Source organism: Grampus griseus (assembly GCF_964374135.1).
Source record: "Grampus griseus genome assembly, chromosome: 2".
In the NCBI taxonomy this organism is placed as follows: Eukaryota; Metazoa; Chordata; class Mammalia; order Artiodactyla; family Delphinidae; genus Grampus; species Grampus griseus.
In genome coordinates, this window is record NC_139018.1 from 139,877,761 (window position 1) to 139,893,321 (window position 15,561).

Here is a 15,561-nt window from a genome sequence, read left to right on the forward strand (position 1 = left end):
TTATCATTTATTTTTGGCTGTGTTGGGTCTTTGTTGCTGCACACAGGCTTTCTCTAGTTGTGAGTGGGGACTACTCTTCATTGCAGTGCATGGGCTTCTCATTGTGGTGGCTTCTCTTGCTGTGGAGCGTGGGCTGTAGGTGTGCGGGCTTCAGTAGTTGCAGCACGTGGGCTCAGTAGTTGTGGCTCGTGGGCTCTAGAGTGCAGGCTCAGTAGCTGTGGCTCACAGGCTTAGTTGCTTCGTGGCATGTGGGATCTTCCCAGACCAGGGATCGAACCCGTGTCCCCTGCATTGGCAGGTGGATTCTTAACCACTGTGCCACCAGGGAAGTCCCTGAAGGTTCCAATTTCTTCAATCTTTTCCAACACTTTGTATGGTCAGTCTTTATAATTTTAGCCATTTTAGTGGCTGTGAAATGGTATCTCATTGTGGTTGGAATTTTCACTTCCCTAATGACTAATGATGTTTAACATCTTTTTGTGTACTTTTTTGCCATCATTTTTATCTTCTTTGATGAAGTACCTGTTTACTATTTTTGGCCATTTTAAAAATTGAATTGTATTTTTTATTTTTTTGGCTGTGCCCACATGGCTTATGAGATCTTAGATCCTCAACCAGGGATCGAACCCAGGCCCTCAGCAGTAGAAGTGCAGAGTCCTAACCACTGGACTGCCAGGGAATTCCAGAGCTATGTTCTTATTGTTGAGTTTTGAGAGCTCTCTATATATCCTGCATACAAGTTCTTTTATCAGGTGTATGTTTTGCAAAGATCTTATCCCCATCTGTGGCTTCTTTTTGTTTTCTTGAAGTATAATTGACATATATTAATTTCAGGCTGCTTTAATTCTTTTAACAGTGTCACTGAAGAGCAGAGGTTTAATTTTGATGAAATCCATTTGTTCTTTGGATTGTACTGCTGTTGCTCTAAGAAATCTTTACCTAACCCCAGATGATAAAGGTTTTCTCCTAGAAGTTTAAAGTTTTCAGTTTTACATTTACGTCTGATTCATTTTGGCTCTGTGTGTGTCATCTATCTGTATGGCTCCAGGTATGGCTTTAAGTTCATTCTTTTTGCATACAGGTAGCCAGTTGTCCAGCACCATTAGCTGAAAAGCTAAACCTTCTCCACTGTACATTTCTGTTCCGCTGATCTATTTGTCCTAATGACAGTACCACCCTGTCTTAATTACTGAGGATTTATACGAATTCTTGAAATCAGGTAATGTTAGCTTTCCAGCTTGGTGCTTTTAAACGTTATTTTGTCTGTTCTGGTTACTGTGCATTTCTGTATGAGTTTTAGGAAAAAAGCTTGTCAATTTCTACCCAAAATCTGGTAGGATTTTGATTGGCATTGCATTGAATCTGTAGACCAACTGAGGGAGAACTGACAACCCCTGAACAAGGCATATCTCTCCATTTATTTAGGTTTTCTTTAATTTCTCTCAGTATTTTGTAGGTCATGTTTACAGATCTTTCACATCTTTGTCAGATTTATCCCTAAGTATTTCAGGTTTCTTGATGCTATTGTAAATGGTATTTTTAAATTAGAATTTCTGGTTGTTGCTTGGCTACATATAGCAGTTGATTTTTGTATATTGCTCTTGTATCCTGCAACCTTGCAAAACTCACTTATTAAAAGAAAAGTGAGAAAAAAAAATAACACTCTTTACAGATGATTGGCTTTGTGTTGGAGCAAGCCTTTAATGCTTAGCCAGGCTGTTTACAACTCTGCCTTAGCTTTCAGTCCTGCTTGTGTAGAGCCTGAATGCTAGACATGAAAGCTTATTGTTTTCTCAGGCATTTCTGAGCAAATATCCAGCCCTGGGCATGCGTTATGCTTTGATTCCCCAATATACTGTGGGACCTTTTAAAAGGCCTTTCTCCCTATCATCTCCTTTCCCAAGCTCTTTCTTCCCAGATCTTTCCCTTGCCCAGGTTATTGCAGGCAATACTTATGCCTTTAAATACTTTCAGCAAAAGTTGCCCAGCCCTGGGAACACTAAGTCTGGCAAAACAAAGGTGAGCTCTTGCACTGGTCCTCCAGGGAGCCGCCAGATAGCCAGTAACCCACAACCACCACTCTGTGAGAACTGTTTTCCTCCCTCTGGTACTAGCAACCCACCCAGGTGACTTCCAGGAAATTTAACAGATCAGTGCCTTTATGTTCCCCCTTCATTTTTCACTTTTTCCCTTTTGGGAGTCAGATGTTAAAGACTAGGACATTCAAAAGTATCTGTATATATGGGGAAAATTAGAAAGTAACCACAATACCTAAGGAAAGGCTCAGAAAAGACGATATTACGTTTACACCTCAGGCTGATCCTTGGTACAAAGACAGCCTACGACAATTCAGAAAAACAAAACAATGGCAAACCCTGGGGAAGGGGGAGAATCTGATTCCCAGAGTTACCATATTACCAGATTCAAATGTCCAGTATTCAACAAAAAAGTCACAAGACATGCAAAGAAACATGAGAGTATGGCCTATTCAAAAGAAAATAAATCACCAGAATCTTGTCCCTGAAAAAGACTTAATGGCAGCTATATTAGACAAAGACTTGAAAATGATGGTCCTGGGGACTTCCCTGATGATGCAGTGGTGAAGAATCCACCTGCCAATGCAGGGGACATGGGTTCAAGCCCTGGTCCGGGAAGATCCCACATGCCGCAGAGCAGCTAAGCCCGCGCGCCACAACTACTGAGCCTGAGCTCTACAGCCCATACACAACTACTGAGCCCGTGTGCCACAACTGCTGAAGCCCACGTGCCTAGAGCCTGTGCTCTGTAACAAAGAGAAGCCACTGCAGCCCACACACCTCAATGAAGAGTAGCCCCCGCTCGCCAGGGCTTAATATTTATATTAATATTTATATTTTATGTAAATATTAATATTTAATATTAATTAAAAATAACCAGTGGACCAAAGAGGAAATCACAGGGGAAATTAGAAAATACTTAGAATGAATGAAAAAAACAAAGCATACCAAAACTTATGGGATGCAGCAAAAGCAGTGCTAAGGGGAAATTATAGCTGTAAATGTTCACGTTAAAAAAACAAGAAAGATCTTGTCAGCCATCTAACTTTCAACTTAAAAACTAGAAAAAGAACAAACTAAACCAAAAGCTAGCAGAAGGAAGGAAATAAAGATTACAGCAAAGATACAAAATTCAGTATAGAAAAACAATAGAGAAAATCAGTGAAACCAAAAGTTGGTTCTTTAAAAAGATCAATGAAATTTTAGCTAGATGGACTAAGGAAAAAAGACACAAGTCATTAAAATCAGAAATGAAAGCAAAGGGACTTCCCTGGTGCCGCAGTGGTTAAGAATCTGTCTGCCAGTGCAGGGGACCCAGGTTCGATCCCTGGTCCAGGAAGATCCTACATGCCATGGAGCAACTAAGCCTGCACACCTAGAGCCTTTACTCCCCAACAAGAGAAGCCACTGCAATGAGAAGCCCACCACCACAACAAAGAGTAGCCTCCTCGCCTCAAATAGAGAAAGCCCCTGTGTGGCAACGGAAGACCCAACGCAGCCAAAAATAAAAATAAACAAATTTATATATTTAAAAAAATGAAAGCAGGGACATTGCTACTAATTCTACAGAAAGAAAAAAGGGTTTTAAAAGAGTACTATGGGGACTTCCCTGGTAGTACAGCAGTTAGGACTCCTTGCTCCCAGGGCAGGGGGCCTGGGTTCAATCCCTGGTCAGCAAACTAGATCCCGCATGCTGCAACTAAGACCTGGTGCAGCCAAATAAATAAAAAAAAATTTTTTTAAAAGAGTACTATGAGCAATTAATTGTACACCAACAAATCAGATTACCTGGGTGAAATGGACATGTTCCTAGAAACACAAAACCTATCAAGACTAAATCACAAAGAAATAAACAATCTGAATAGACCTATAACTAGTAAGGAGATTGAATCACTACTCAACAATTTCCCAGGAAAGGGCTTCCCTGGTGGCACAGTGGTTAAGAATCCGCCTGCCAATGCAGGGGACATGGGTTTGAGGCCTGGTCCGGGAAGATCCCACAGGCCGCGGAGCAACTAAGCCCGTGCGCCACAACTGCTGAGCGGGCATTGTAGAGCCCACAAGCCACAACTACTGAGCCCATGTGCCTAGAGCCCGTGATCCGCAACAAGATGAAACTACCACAATGAGAAGCCCGTGCACCGCAACAAAGAGTAGCCCCTGCTGACTGCAACTAGACAAAGCCTGCATGCAGCAATGAAGACCCAACACAGCCAAAAATAAACAAATAATTAAAAAAAAAAATTTCCCAAGAAAGAAAAGCCTTGGACCTAATGGCTTCACTGTGAATTCTACCAAATATTTAAAGAACTAACACCAATCCTTCTCAAATTTTTCCAAAATATTTCAGAGGAAGAAACACTTCCTAACTCATTCTGTGAGGCCAGCATAACTTTGATACCAAAGCCAGAAGACACTACAGGAAAACGATAGACCAATATCCCTTTTGAACATAGATGAAAAAAATCTTCAGCAAAATACTAGCAAACAGAATTCAGCAACACTTGAAAAGGATTATACATCATGACCAAGTGAGATTTATTCCTGGAATACAAGGATGATCAATGTAACAAGCTACATCAACAAAATGAAGGAAAAAAAACACATGATCATCTCAACTGATGTAGAAAAAGCAAGATTCTGCACCCTTTCGTTATTAAAAACACTCAGTAAAATAGGAAAAGAGGGGAACTACTTCCACACAATAAAATCCGTATATGAAAATCCCACAGCAAACATAATACTCAATGGCTTTTCCTCTAAGATCAGGAACAAGGCAAGGATGCCCACTTTCACCACTTTTATTCAACATAGTAATGGAAGTTCTAGTCAGAGCCATTAGGTTATAAAAGAAATAAAAGGCATCCAAATTAGAAAGGAAGAAGTAAAAGTATCTCTGCAGATGAATGATCTTATATGTAGAAAATCCTAAAGACTGTTAGAACTAATAAATGACTTCAGCAAAGTAGCAAGATACAAAGTCAACACACAAAAATCAGTTGTATTTCTATACACAATGAACAATCCAAAAAGGAAATTACAAAAATGATTCCAGGGCTTCCCTGGTGGCACAGTGGTTAAGAATCCACCTGCCACTGCAGGGGAGCTGGGTTCGAGCCCTGGGCTGGGAAGATCCCACATGCCGCGGAGCAACTAAGCCCGTGCACCACAACTACTGAGCCTGCGCTCTAGAGCCTATGAGCCACAACTACTGAAGCCCGCGTGCCTAGAGCTCCGCAACAAGAGAAGCCACTGCAATGAGAAGCCTGCACACCACAACAAAGAGTAGCCCTGGCTCATTGAAACTAGAGAAAGCCCGCGTGCAGCAGCAAGGACCCAACGCAGCCAAAAATAATTAATTTTAAAAAATGATTCCATATATAGTAGCATCAAAAAGAATAAAATACTTAGGAATTAACCAAGGAGGTAAAAGACATGTACAATGAAAACTACAAAACACTCCTGAAAGAAATTATAGACATAAATAAATGGAAACACATCCCACGATCATGGACTGGAAGACTTAATGTTGTTAAAAGTGGACTTCCCTGGTGGTCCAGTGGTAAAGAACCTGCCTTTCAATGCAGGGGACAGAGGTTCGATCCCTGGTTGGGGAACAAAGATCTCACATGCCGCGGGGAAACTAAACCCGTGTACCACAACCACGGAGCTCACGCGCCTCAACAAGACAGCCCACGTGCCGCAAACTACAGAGCCCACGCGCTCTGGAGCCTGCATGCCAGAACTAGAGAGAGAAAACCCGCACACTGCAACTAGAGAGAAGCCCGAGTGCCACAATGAGGAGCCCGCGCCACAACAGAGGATCCCGCACGCCTCAATGAAGACCCCATGTGCCTCAACCGACGTGGCCAAAAAAAATAAATTAAAAAAAAATTGTTAAAATGTTAGTAGTACCCAAAGCAATCTATAGATTCAGTGCAATTCTTAAAATATCAAGGACTTTTATACAGAAATAGAAAAACACTAAAACTCATATGGGATCTCAAGGGACCCCAACAGACAAAACAATTTTGAAAAAGACTAAAACTGGAGGAATCACACTTCTTGGTTTCAAAACCTAATACAAAGCTATAGTAATCACAACAGTATTGACATAAAAAGAGACAGACATATAGATCAATGAAATAGAATAGAGAGCCCAGAAATAAACCCTCGAATATACAATCAAATGATTTTTGAGAAGGGTGCCAAGGCCATTCAATGAGGAAAGGACAGCCTTTTCAACAAATGGTGCTGGGAAAACTGGATAACCACATGCAAAAGAATGAAGTTGGACTCTTACCTAACACTATATACAAAAGTAACTCAAAATGGATCAAGGGCCAAAATATAAAACCTAAAACAATAAAATTCTTGGAAAAACATAGGACAGAAGCTTCATAATATTGGATTTGGTGATGATTTCTCAGATATGACAACAAAGGCATAGGCAACAAAAGAAAAAATAGACAAATTGGACTTCATGAAAATTAAACTTTTTACATTGAGACAGTATCAACAAAATAAAAAGGCAACCAACAGAATGGGAGAAAATATTTCCAAATCACTTATTTGATAAGGGATTAGTATCTAGAATATATAGAGAACTCCTAAAACAACACACACACACACACACACACACACACACACACACACACACACACACACACACACAAAATCAGATTCAAAAATGGGCAAAGGACTTGAATAGACATTTCTCCAAAAAAGATATGTGAATGGCCAATAAGCACATGAAAAGATGCTTAACATCACTAATTATTAGGGAAACGCAAATCAAAATTACAATGAGATACCACCTCACACCTATCAGGATGGTTACTGTCAAAAAAACAGAAAACAGTATTCGGTGAGGATGTGGAGAAGTTGGAACACTTGTGCACTATTGGTGGGATTGTAAAATGGGAAAGCCACTGTGGAAAACAGTATGTAGGCTCCTCAAAAAATTAAAAATAGAATTACCATATGACCCAGCAATTCCACTTTAGGGTATATATCCAAAAAAATTAAAAGCACAGTCTCAAAGAGATGTTTGTAAACCCATGTTCATAGGAGCAGTATTCACAACAGCTAAAACATGAAAGCAACCCAAGTGTCCATCAACCAATGAATGGATAAACAAAATGTGGTATATACATACAATGGAATATTATTCAGACCTAAAAAGGAAGGAAATTCTGCAATATGCTATAACATAGATGAATCTTGAGAACATTATGCTAAGTGAAATAAGCCAATATTTATCTTATTAAAAGATAAATACTGTATGATTCCACTTATATTAGGTACGTAGAGTAGTCAAGAGCACAGGACAGACACAAGGTATAATGATGGTTGCCAGGGGCTGGGGAGAACAGGGAGTTATTGTTTATAGCTGTAGAGCTTCAGATTTACAAGATGAAAAGAGATGGGAATGGATGGTGGTGATGGCTACACAACAATGTGAACGTATTTAATGCCACTTAAAAATGATTAAGATAGTAAATTTTTTGTTATGTGTATTTTAACTCAATAAGAAAAAAGAAATTACTATCAGTAAGAGAATATATAACTTGAGGTATAATTCATACAATGGAATACCATATAACAATAAAAAATGAATCAACTGCACGACACCACAGATGAATCACACGGTGCTGATGAAAAAACAAGACGTAAAAGAACATACACAGAATGATTCTATTTACCTAAAGTTCAAAAGCAGACAAATTATATTGTATAAAGATGCATACAAGGAATGGTATGAGTCAAAATGAAAACAGGTATATGAATAACAAAAGAAGATGACCTCTAGTGGTTCCCAATCTTAGCACTACCTCCAAATCACCAGGGGTGGGGCAGCCTAAAAAATCTACCCACATCTAGGTTCCACACCCCTAAGTTCTGATTTCATTGTGTCTGCGATGCTGGCTTTAGGCATCCAGTTTCAAATCTCCAGGTGTTTCTTTCTTTTCCTTTTTTTTTTTTGGGCCACACTGTGCCACGCGGCTTGTGTGATCTTAGTTCCCAGACTGGGGATTGAACCCATGCCCCAGGCAGTGAAAGCGCAGAGTCCTAACCACTGGACCGCCAGGGAGTTCCCTCCAGGTGTTTCTAATGTGAAGACAAAGTTGAGGATGCTGCCTGCTCTAAGGTGGAGCAAGAGGGCTGTGATAGGGAAGGCCAAATGTGGGGCCTCTGGGGTGCTGGCAATGGTTTTCCTTGACCTGGGGGGAGTTTCACAGGTGTTAGCTTCATAATTTTTCACTCTACATTCATTTTATGCCCTTATCTATACATGTCAGCTCTTCTCTTTTTCCACAGCATACACATAGGTGTTCCAGGGCCCACAGCTCACGGTCCTTACTTGGAGTTGCTTATCTACAAAGTACTTCACACGGCAGGGCCGATCCAAGCTGGTCGTGTCTTTGTGGCCAAGCTGTCCATATTTACCTAAAGTGAAATGAGCTGCTTTGCCATCCTCTCCACTGGGCCTTGTGGCTTTTCCCCTCCAGGAAGGAAAAACAGCCCATCGACTGAAGTGCTGGGCTTAAGCCACCAGTCTGCTGGTGTCTGCTCTGTGAATTCAGGAGACCAGCACCACAGAGCCTCCAGGACCAGGCAATTCCACAGGTCCCCAAGAGGAAAGATGCTCCTCCAGGCTCCCCACTCCTAGGCTCAGATGTTCAGAGCAGAGATTTTTATTTTATCTTTTTCTCTACCCAGTGCCAGACCAAAAGATGTTTCATGACTGCTGGCTAAATATTCCCTTAAGACAAATACCTTTTCAGAAAGGTAGATGGGAAATACTGACATGTTGTCCTATTTCTCTCTTGTCTGGTCTCTGCCCCTCTTAGTGTGCCTAGATCTGTTCCAGAGAAGGGAGTAGACAGCTTTTCAGTCCCAATGGTCAGGCCGAGTCCCCTGCTTCCACTTCTCTGCATGGCTGTTGTCACCTGCCCTCTACTCCCAGGTCTTTCCTCCCCTTGGTTTAAGCATCACAAAAGCAAACCTTTTACTCACCCCAGCCCCAGGTGTAGAGGTCCCCCGTTCCTGCAACCAAAGGACAGCAAAAGGACAGTAAGGAGCTGACACCACTGCTCTTTGACTAGGCATTTGTCCAGCTCGGCCTGCCAGCATGTTCTGGTCACCACGAGACTTACTTGGCGTAGCAAAACATATCCTCTCTCTCTTTAACAACTGTCTAGTCACATTTGGGGTGATAAAGGATCCAAACTGAAAAAGTTCACCTCCCTATATGCGGACTGATTGGCCTGCAACTGACAGCTGCTGAGTTTAGGACAGCCCTGCTGTCAGATGAAAGGCTGGCAACACTAGCCTCCCTCCAGAAGGAAGAACCTTCGGGGCCTGACAGGCTGGGGAGCCACTGTTAAAGCCCCGTGGGAGTGTACTGAGTGGGGCAGCTACTCAGTACACGTCAAAGATGCTTAATTAAAATGGTAGTTGTTTAGGTGACCACACCCTTTTCTGCAGCCACCAGCTAGAGAGCGGGGTGGAGGGCCTCCCGCTCCATCCTGAACCAGCCTACCCAGCCCCACTCACTTGTCACCACCGCTGTGTGCCGGGATCCACAGCTGGCCTTGACTGCATCTGAGCCCAGGGGGAGGTCCAGTAAAGCCGGGAAGGGCTGGACAGCTATGAAGGGGGCGGGGGCTCCATCCTCACCCCCGGCTACTGTCTTCACTTCAGAACCATCTTCATTCAGTCCTGAGGCTTCAGAGAAGTAATAAGAGGGATGATGATAATGATGCTGAACACTCAGCACTGATCTAAACCTCATTCATATACTGACTCACTCACTACAACAGCTGACACACTTGCTCTAGCTCCAGAGCCATCGCTCCCAACCCCACATTCCCTGGGAAGTGCTGGAGTTGACAGGTTTGTGGGGCATGTAGTGCTGACACTGGCATCAGCCTTGCCGTGCTCCCTCTCATAAGGGGCTCAGAGTCCTTCATTGTGTCCTGGGGTCCCAAGGATGTCACGTACCCTTTTGAGCACTGTAGCTCTCAGGCCAACAATATGGCCAGGAGTCAGGAATGACAGAAACATGTGGAAATCAAGAATTGACCCTCACCAACAGACTTGTGGTTGCCAAGGAGGAGGGGGATGGGGAAGGGATGGATTGGGAGTTTGGGATTAGCAGATGTCAACTATTATATATAAATGGATAAACAAGGTCCTACTGTGTAGCACAGGGAACTGTATGCAATATGCTGTGATAAACCATAATGGAAAAGAATATGTATACATATATGTATAACTGAATCATTTTCCCATACAGCAGAAATTAACACAACATAAATCAACTATACTTCAATAAAATATATCAAAAAAAAAGAATTGACTCTCACCTTCTGCGGTTGTCTTTCCATCCTCTGCCAGGCTCTTGGTGGGCAGGGCCAGCTGCCCTGATTCATTCCAGCCCCAGATATAAATATCCCCAGCCTCTGAAAGAGAGATAAAGGGGCCCCATTAACAGACTGTGTTCGCCCCCTCCACCTCCTAAGCATGGGCATCCATCCAGACTCCACTACACCCCACTAGTTCCCTAAAGACAACTCCTGCCTGCCCTGCCCAAGTCAGCACTCCAGGCAGAGTGCTTTCCTCAGGGCCCAGCAGCTTCCTGGTCTCAACAGGGCCCCTTCCCCCTTAAGTGCCTTCAGGTCACCCTATTCTTAAAGGAAGTCTCTTGCTGGCTCTTCCTCTCCACTTTCATTTTTTCCTTTTTTTTTAAATTGCACCCCCTACTCCCCCCGCGTGCAGTTTGGAAATGTGGCCCTGGAAGTTCCCCAGTGGTCTTTTTTTCACATCCACTGAGCCCAGGCCCCTTTCGTCAGCCCTACCTGCCACCGGTCCTACTGAAGGCCTTTTAAAAAACTGTTTTAACTGAGATGGTATTGGTTTATAACATTATATAAGTTTCATGTGTACAGCATTATATTTTGACTTCTGTATGCACTACAGTGTGCTTATCACCAAGAGGTTAGTTTTCATCTGTCACCATCCAGCCAACCCCCTTTACCCATTGCACCCTCCCCCTCCCCCGGAGGCCTCTGGAAGCTCTCACAACACTGGAGTTGGTTGATTGGAGCAACAGCCCTATGCTAAAAATTCACTAACAGCAGTGGCTAATTTTTATCAAGTGCTTATTCTGTGCCACTGTTTTAAGCACAATATCCCCATTTTATTCAAGAGAAAACTTGAGGCACAGAGAGGTTAGGTGCTCTGCCCAAGATCACGAGGGGCAGGGTGATGATTTGAACCTGGGAGGTCTGGTCTGAAGCATCTGTGCTCCAACCATGCGACACCAAGGCCTCAAATGCCTTTTGGACCTTAGTGCGAGACTTCCCATTGGGCTCACCTTCCAGCCCTCTCTTCTCTTCCCTCCAGCCCACTCATTCTCAAGCCTGGCTGCCGACCCAGGCCCATTACATGTGAATATGGACAGGACAGTACAGGCATAGGTAGCTTTTAAAGACCCCTGATGAAACCATGCCCCATGGAGTTAACAGAAGCTGATAACTAATAGAAATTCTTGAACTTCTCTTACAGAACAACAGATGACGGAACAGCCTGTTAAAACCCCTTTGCTTGTTAAGTGCCTTCATTGATTAAGTTCACTTTCATTATTTTTCTTTTTTTCTCTTTAATTGCATACCTTCCCAGCTTCATGCAACTCAGTTGTTTCACAAGAACTTGGAGTCAGCTCCTGCCCAATGAAAGCCAGCTGGGGACTAGTTGGGGCCACTGACCCTAAAACTGGGCCTGTGCAGATGTCCAGTGGATGGCCTTTTGATGTCAGAGGGCTGGAAAACTCCACCCTCAGATCATGTTAAGCGCCTCCACTTTTTTGTTTTGGCTACACTGCGCGGCTTGTGGGATCTTAGTTCCCCAACCAGGGACTGAACCAGGGCCCCTGAAGTGAAAGCGCCGAGTCCTAACCACTGGACCGCCAGGGAATTCCCAAAGTGCCTCCATTTTGAATATGCAGACGCATGTGACCCAGATATGCCTACTCAGAACACTGATTACCTCACCTTCTTCCCTACCTCCAATCACCTTTCCCCACGCCTAAGACTACCCTGCTTATCCCATAAATACCCCAACTCCCTTCAGGGAGGCAGATCTGAGACTTATTATTCTCCCATTTCCTCGCTTGGCTGTCTTGTGAACAAAGAGTTTCTTGGCTGTAAACCTGGCATCTCAGCGTCTAGCTTGCTGCGTATCAGGACCTGGTCGGTAATGATATAAGTGGAGGCCAGAGCCCCAAATGCAGATCCTTGCAAAGATCATTCGCTCCCAGCTGCACCCAACAGCCTAGAGATCAGCTACACCTGGATCACCTGCCAGAGTGGTGAACACAATCTAAAGTGAAACTCCTCATTCTGGTCCTGGGTCACCAGCCATGGCACCACCAGAGCTCACACTCACCATCATCATCCTCCCGGTGGGCATCCAAGTGTCCACTGTGTGCCACACATCACGGCCACCCGGGCAACTGCTGCCTTTTTTTTCTCCTTAGCTCGGTTGCCCCTCACCCCTTCATTCTCCCTTGGGGAGTATTTTAGAAAGACAGCCCTGGCTGGAGGCAGACGGAGGGGAGGGGTAGTGAGACCAGTAACAGAAGACAGGAAACAATTGTGACAATCCGAGTGCGAGTGGGTGATGGTGGCAGCAGAGGGGCTGAATCTGAGAGGCGTTAGGGAGTCATGAATGACTGGGCTGGCTGATGTGGGAGGAGCTTGGGAGGAGGCCCGGCTAGGGCACCCATCAATTTGCGAGAGAAGGAGAAAGGTTTGGAGCCTACGAGACCTTGAGCTGGTTTTGGAAAAGCACTAGGTCACTCACCACTCACACACAGAGAGTGCCAGCCACCTGCGGCCACCTCAGCCATGGTTAGGCCCTGCAGCGCCTGCAGCAGCCTCGGCTCCGGCTCTGCCTCCAGAGTCCCGTGGCCCAGCTGTCCGTGCCTGAGCAAGGGAGACCCTAGTCAACTACACCAAGCAGTCTCCTTCCCCTTCCCTCCCCTTCCCTCCCCAATTGCTCTCTCCTGCCCCCTGTATGCTCACCTCCCACTCCGAGCCACATTTACCCGCACCCCCCCACCCCCACCCCGTCATCGCCGCAAAAGCCCAGCCGGCCCACCTCACCTGCCCCCGCCCCAGGAGAACACCTGGCCCGCCGCGTCCAGCAGCAACGCGTGCTCAGCGCCCAGCTCCAGCCGGCGCGCCCGCAGTGTCGGGGCCAGAGGCCGGTAGAAGGGCGGCCGGGGGCTCACGTAGGCGCGAGCGCAGGGCAGCAGCGGCAGCGGCCCAGCCTGGGTCTCATCGCCGACCGGTCCGTCTTCCCGCTCGGCCTCCGGCACGGTCTGGGCCCAGAGGGGCTCCCCGCGCAGCGCCGAACCGGGCGCCCAGGCCTGCAGCTCCGTCCCGGCCCCGGGTCCCGGCCCCGCGCGCAGCACCACCAGGAGCTCCTCCGACGCCCACGCGTCCCTGCAGCCGCCCGCCGCTCCGACCGCGAAGCCAGACAGCTCCACCCGGCCTCCTTCACCTGCGGGGGGCGGAGAGCTGGCTGGGGAGGGGGCGGGACACGCACCCGGGGCCGGGGTCGGGATGGGGCCGGAAGGAGGTGCTCACGGGTCACGAAGGCGGTGTAGCTCCAGCTCGCGCTCACGCGGCAGACATCGAGGCCTGCGCCTGGCGCCCTCAGAGGCTCGGGGCTGTGTACCTGGCGCCCACGCCCCGAGCCCAGCGCCTGCCCGAAGCCGCAGAAACCGAAGCCGAACCAGGCCCCGCGACGCTCCTCGGCCATGCCCGGCAGCGCCCTCTGCTGGCTGCGACCTGGCTGCGGCGGCCGGCGGGACGGAGGGTTAAGGCTAGAACTCGAGGAGATTCTTCCAGATGAGCCCTTGCAGTACACTGAAGCTGCCTCACCTGTAAAATGGGGGAAATGCCATCCTCCTAACCACAGAGGCAGACGATGTGCGTTCCACCAACATTCGCTGAGCGGGAGCCTTGGCTAAAGTCCTGCCAGATTTAGGAAGATTCTGAGCTGTCTAGAGTGGGGCACTTTTCCTGCCTTCCCTTTTGACTCGAGCAAGTTCGCTGTCCCACAGATTGGGCACGAGGTATTTAAATGGCTTCTCTCTTAGGCGTTGGACTAGGATCTGAGTCCCTCCCCCTCCAAATTCCCAATGCCAGGCACATTATCCCATGTAATCTTGGGAACTAGAATTGCCCCCATTTGACAGCGGAGACTCCCAGAGAAAGTAACCCTTACACAATCACATAGCTTAGGACCGAGAGGGGCAGAAGGCTGAACTCAAGGCTCATCATTTCCACATACAGTGCTCTTCCCACCAGTGGAAGGCAGAGCATTTGAGAGACAATGCCCTGTACGGGTTAGGACCAGTTCCAGGGTTCACATGTTTGCCTCTGCAGCTACCAGTGCCTGTGTCCTCAGCCAATTTACTTAAACTCTCTCAATCCAATTCAATTTCTTCAGTTTCACAAAGCTGGGGAGTAGGAGAGGTGATGTTTGTACTTGTAGAATTATTTGGAACAGATGCAAATAAAGGGTTCAAGTGTTGGCACCTACCATGGCAAGCACACGGTATCAGCTTATTAAGTCCAGTACTTAGAATTGATAAAAATGACCACTGGATTTTCAGGGACTTATATAAACACAATTTCAACTGGACCTTATCTAGTCATTTATTCGTTCCACATGCATTTATTGATCCCTTAGGCTAAGTCATTGAGAAGGACCAATGTCTACTTCCAAGGAGCTCACGCATAAATGGGGAGACAAACGCACAGTCGAGTGGCACGGTAAGGCCACTTTTTCCGTACAGCATGTTCGGCTTGATCAGAATTTCACTGGCATTTTCAAGCCTGTGAAGTCAGGTCCTGGATCTCTCCTTGACCCGGGCCTGAGCTCCTACCCCTTCCGGGTCAAATCCCAGCCCTAGTAAGCCTCTGACCTTAATCTTGACCCTGTGCCCTCCACCCCCTCAGGCAGCTCCTTCCGATGGGCAGTCTTGAGGGAGGAGGAAAGGCCGGGGCGCAGGGCGGCCACCCAGGAACGAGTCACCACCCAGCCCAGAACCTGGCTGGCAGCCACAAGAAGGAAAGGTTTGAAGAGCCGCGCCCTGAGCGAGGCGCCCATTGGCTGCCGCCGCCTCCCCGGGGCCAATCACCAGAGAGAGGGGTGATGTCACCGCGCGGGGAGGACAGCCTTGGGACAAGCTCACCTCGGTTCCGGCGATCCCCGCCGCGGCCTGTCCAGTCCTAGCTCGATCAAACCGGTCCCAAGGCCTACGCTAGGCCACTGCGGCCTCCGGCGGGGAGTGGGCGAAACCTTCGGTGGGCGTGGGCTCGTTGGACCAGATGGTCCCGTCCTCCGCAGGCACGCGCGGGGCCGCGGAGTCAGTATTAGAAACACTTGGGGGACGATCAGAAAGAACTAAGGGGTTGGCGACAAGCGACCCCAGTGACGGGCGCCG

General features: G+C 46.8%; 1 protein-coding gene across 2 annotated transcripts; it reads right to left on the bottom strand.

The window, feature by feature from the left end:
- Window positions 1-7,782: 7,782 nt before the first annotated feature.
- RCCD1 (RCC1 domain containing 1) lies at window positions 7,783-13,868 on the bottom strand (the record flags this gene model as incomplete). 2 transcript variants are annotated; one of them, XM_082648086.1, is made up of 7 exons in its annotated part: window positions 7,783-8,486; window positions 9,057-9,086; window positions 9,597-9,761; window positions 10,409-10,504; window positions 12,906-13,027; window positions 13,208-13,607; window positions 13,694-13,868. In XM_082648086.1, 7 exons carry the CDS (start codon window positions 13,866-13,868, stop codon window positions 8,335-8,337), a joined length of 1,140 nt encoding a protein of 379 aa, XP_082504212.1. In that variant the 3' UTR covers window positions 7,783-8,334. The 2 variants fall into 2 exon arrangements, with proteins under 2 accessions (XP_082504212.1, XP_082504211.1); XM_082648085.1 differs by having other exon boundaries at window positions 9,597-9,767.
- Between the last annotated feature and the right edge of the window lie 1,693 nt (window positions 13,869-15,561).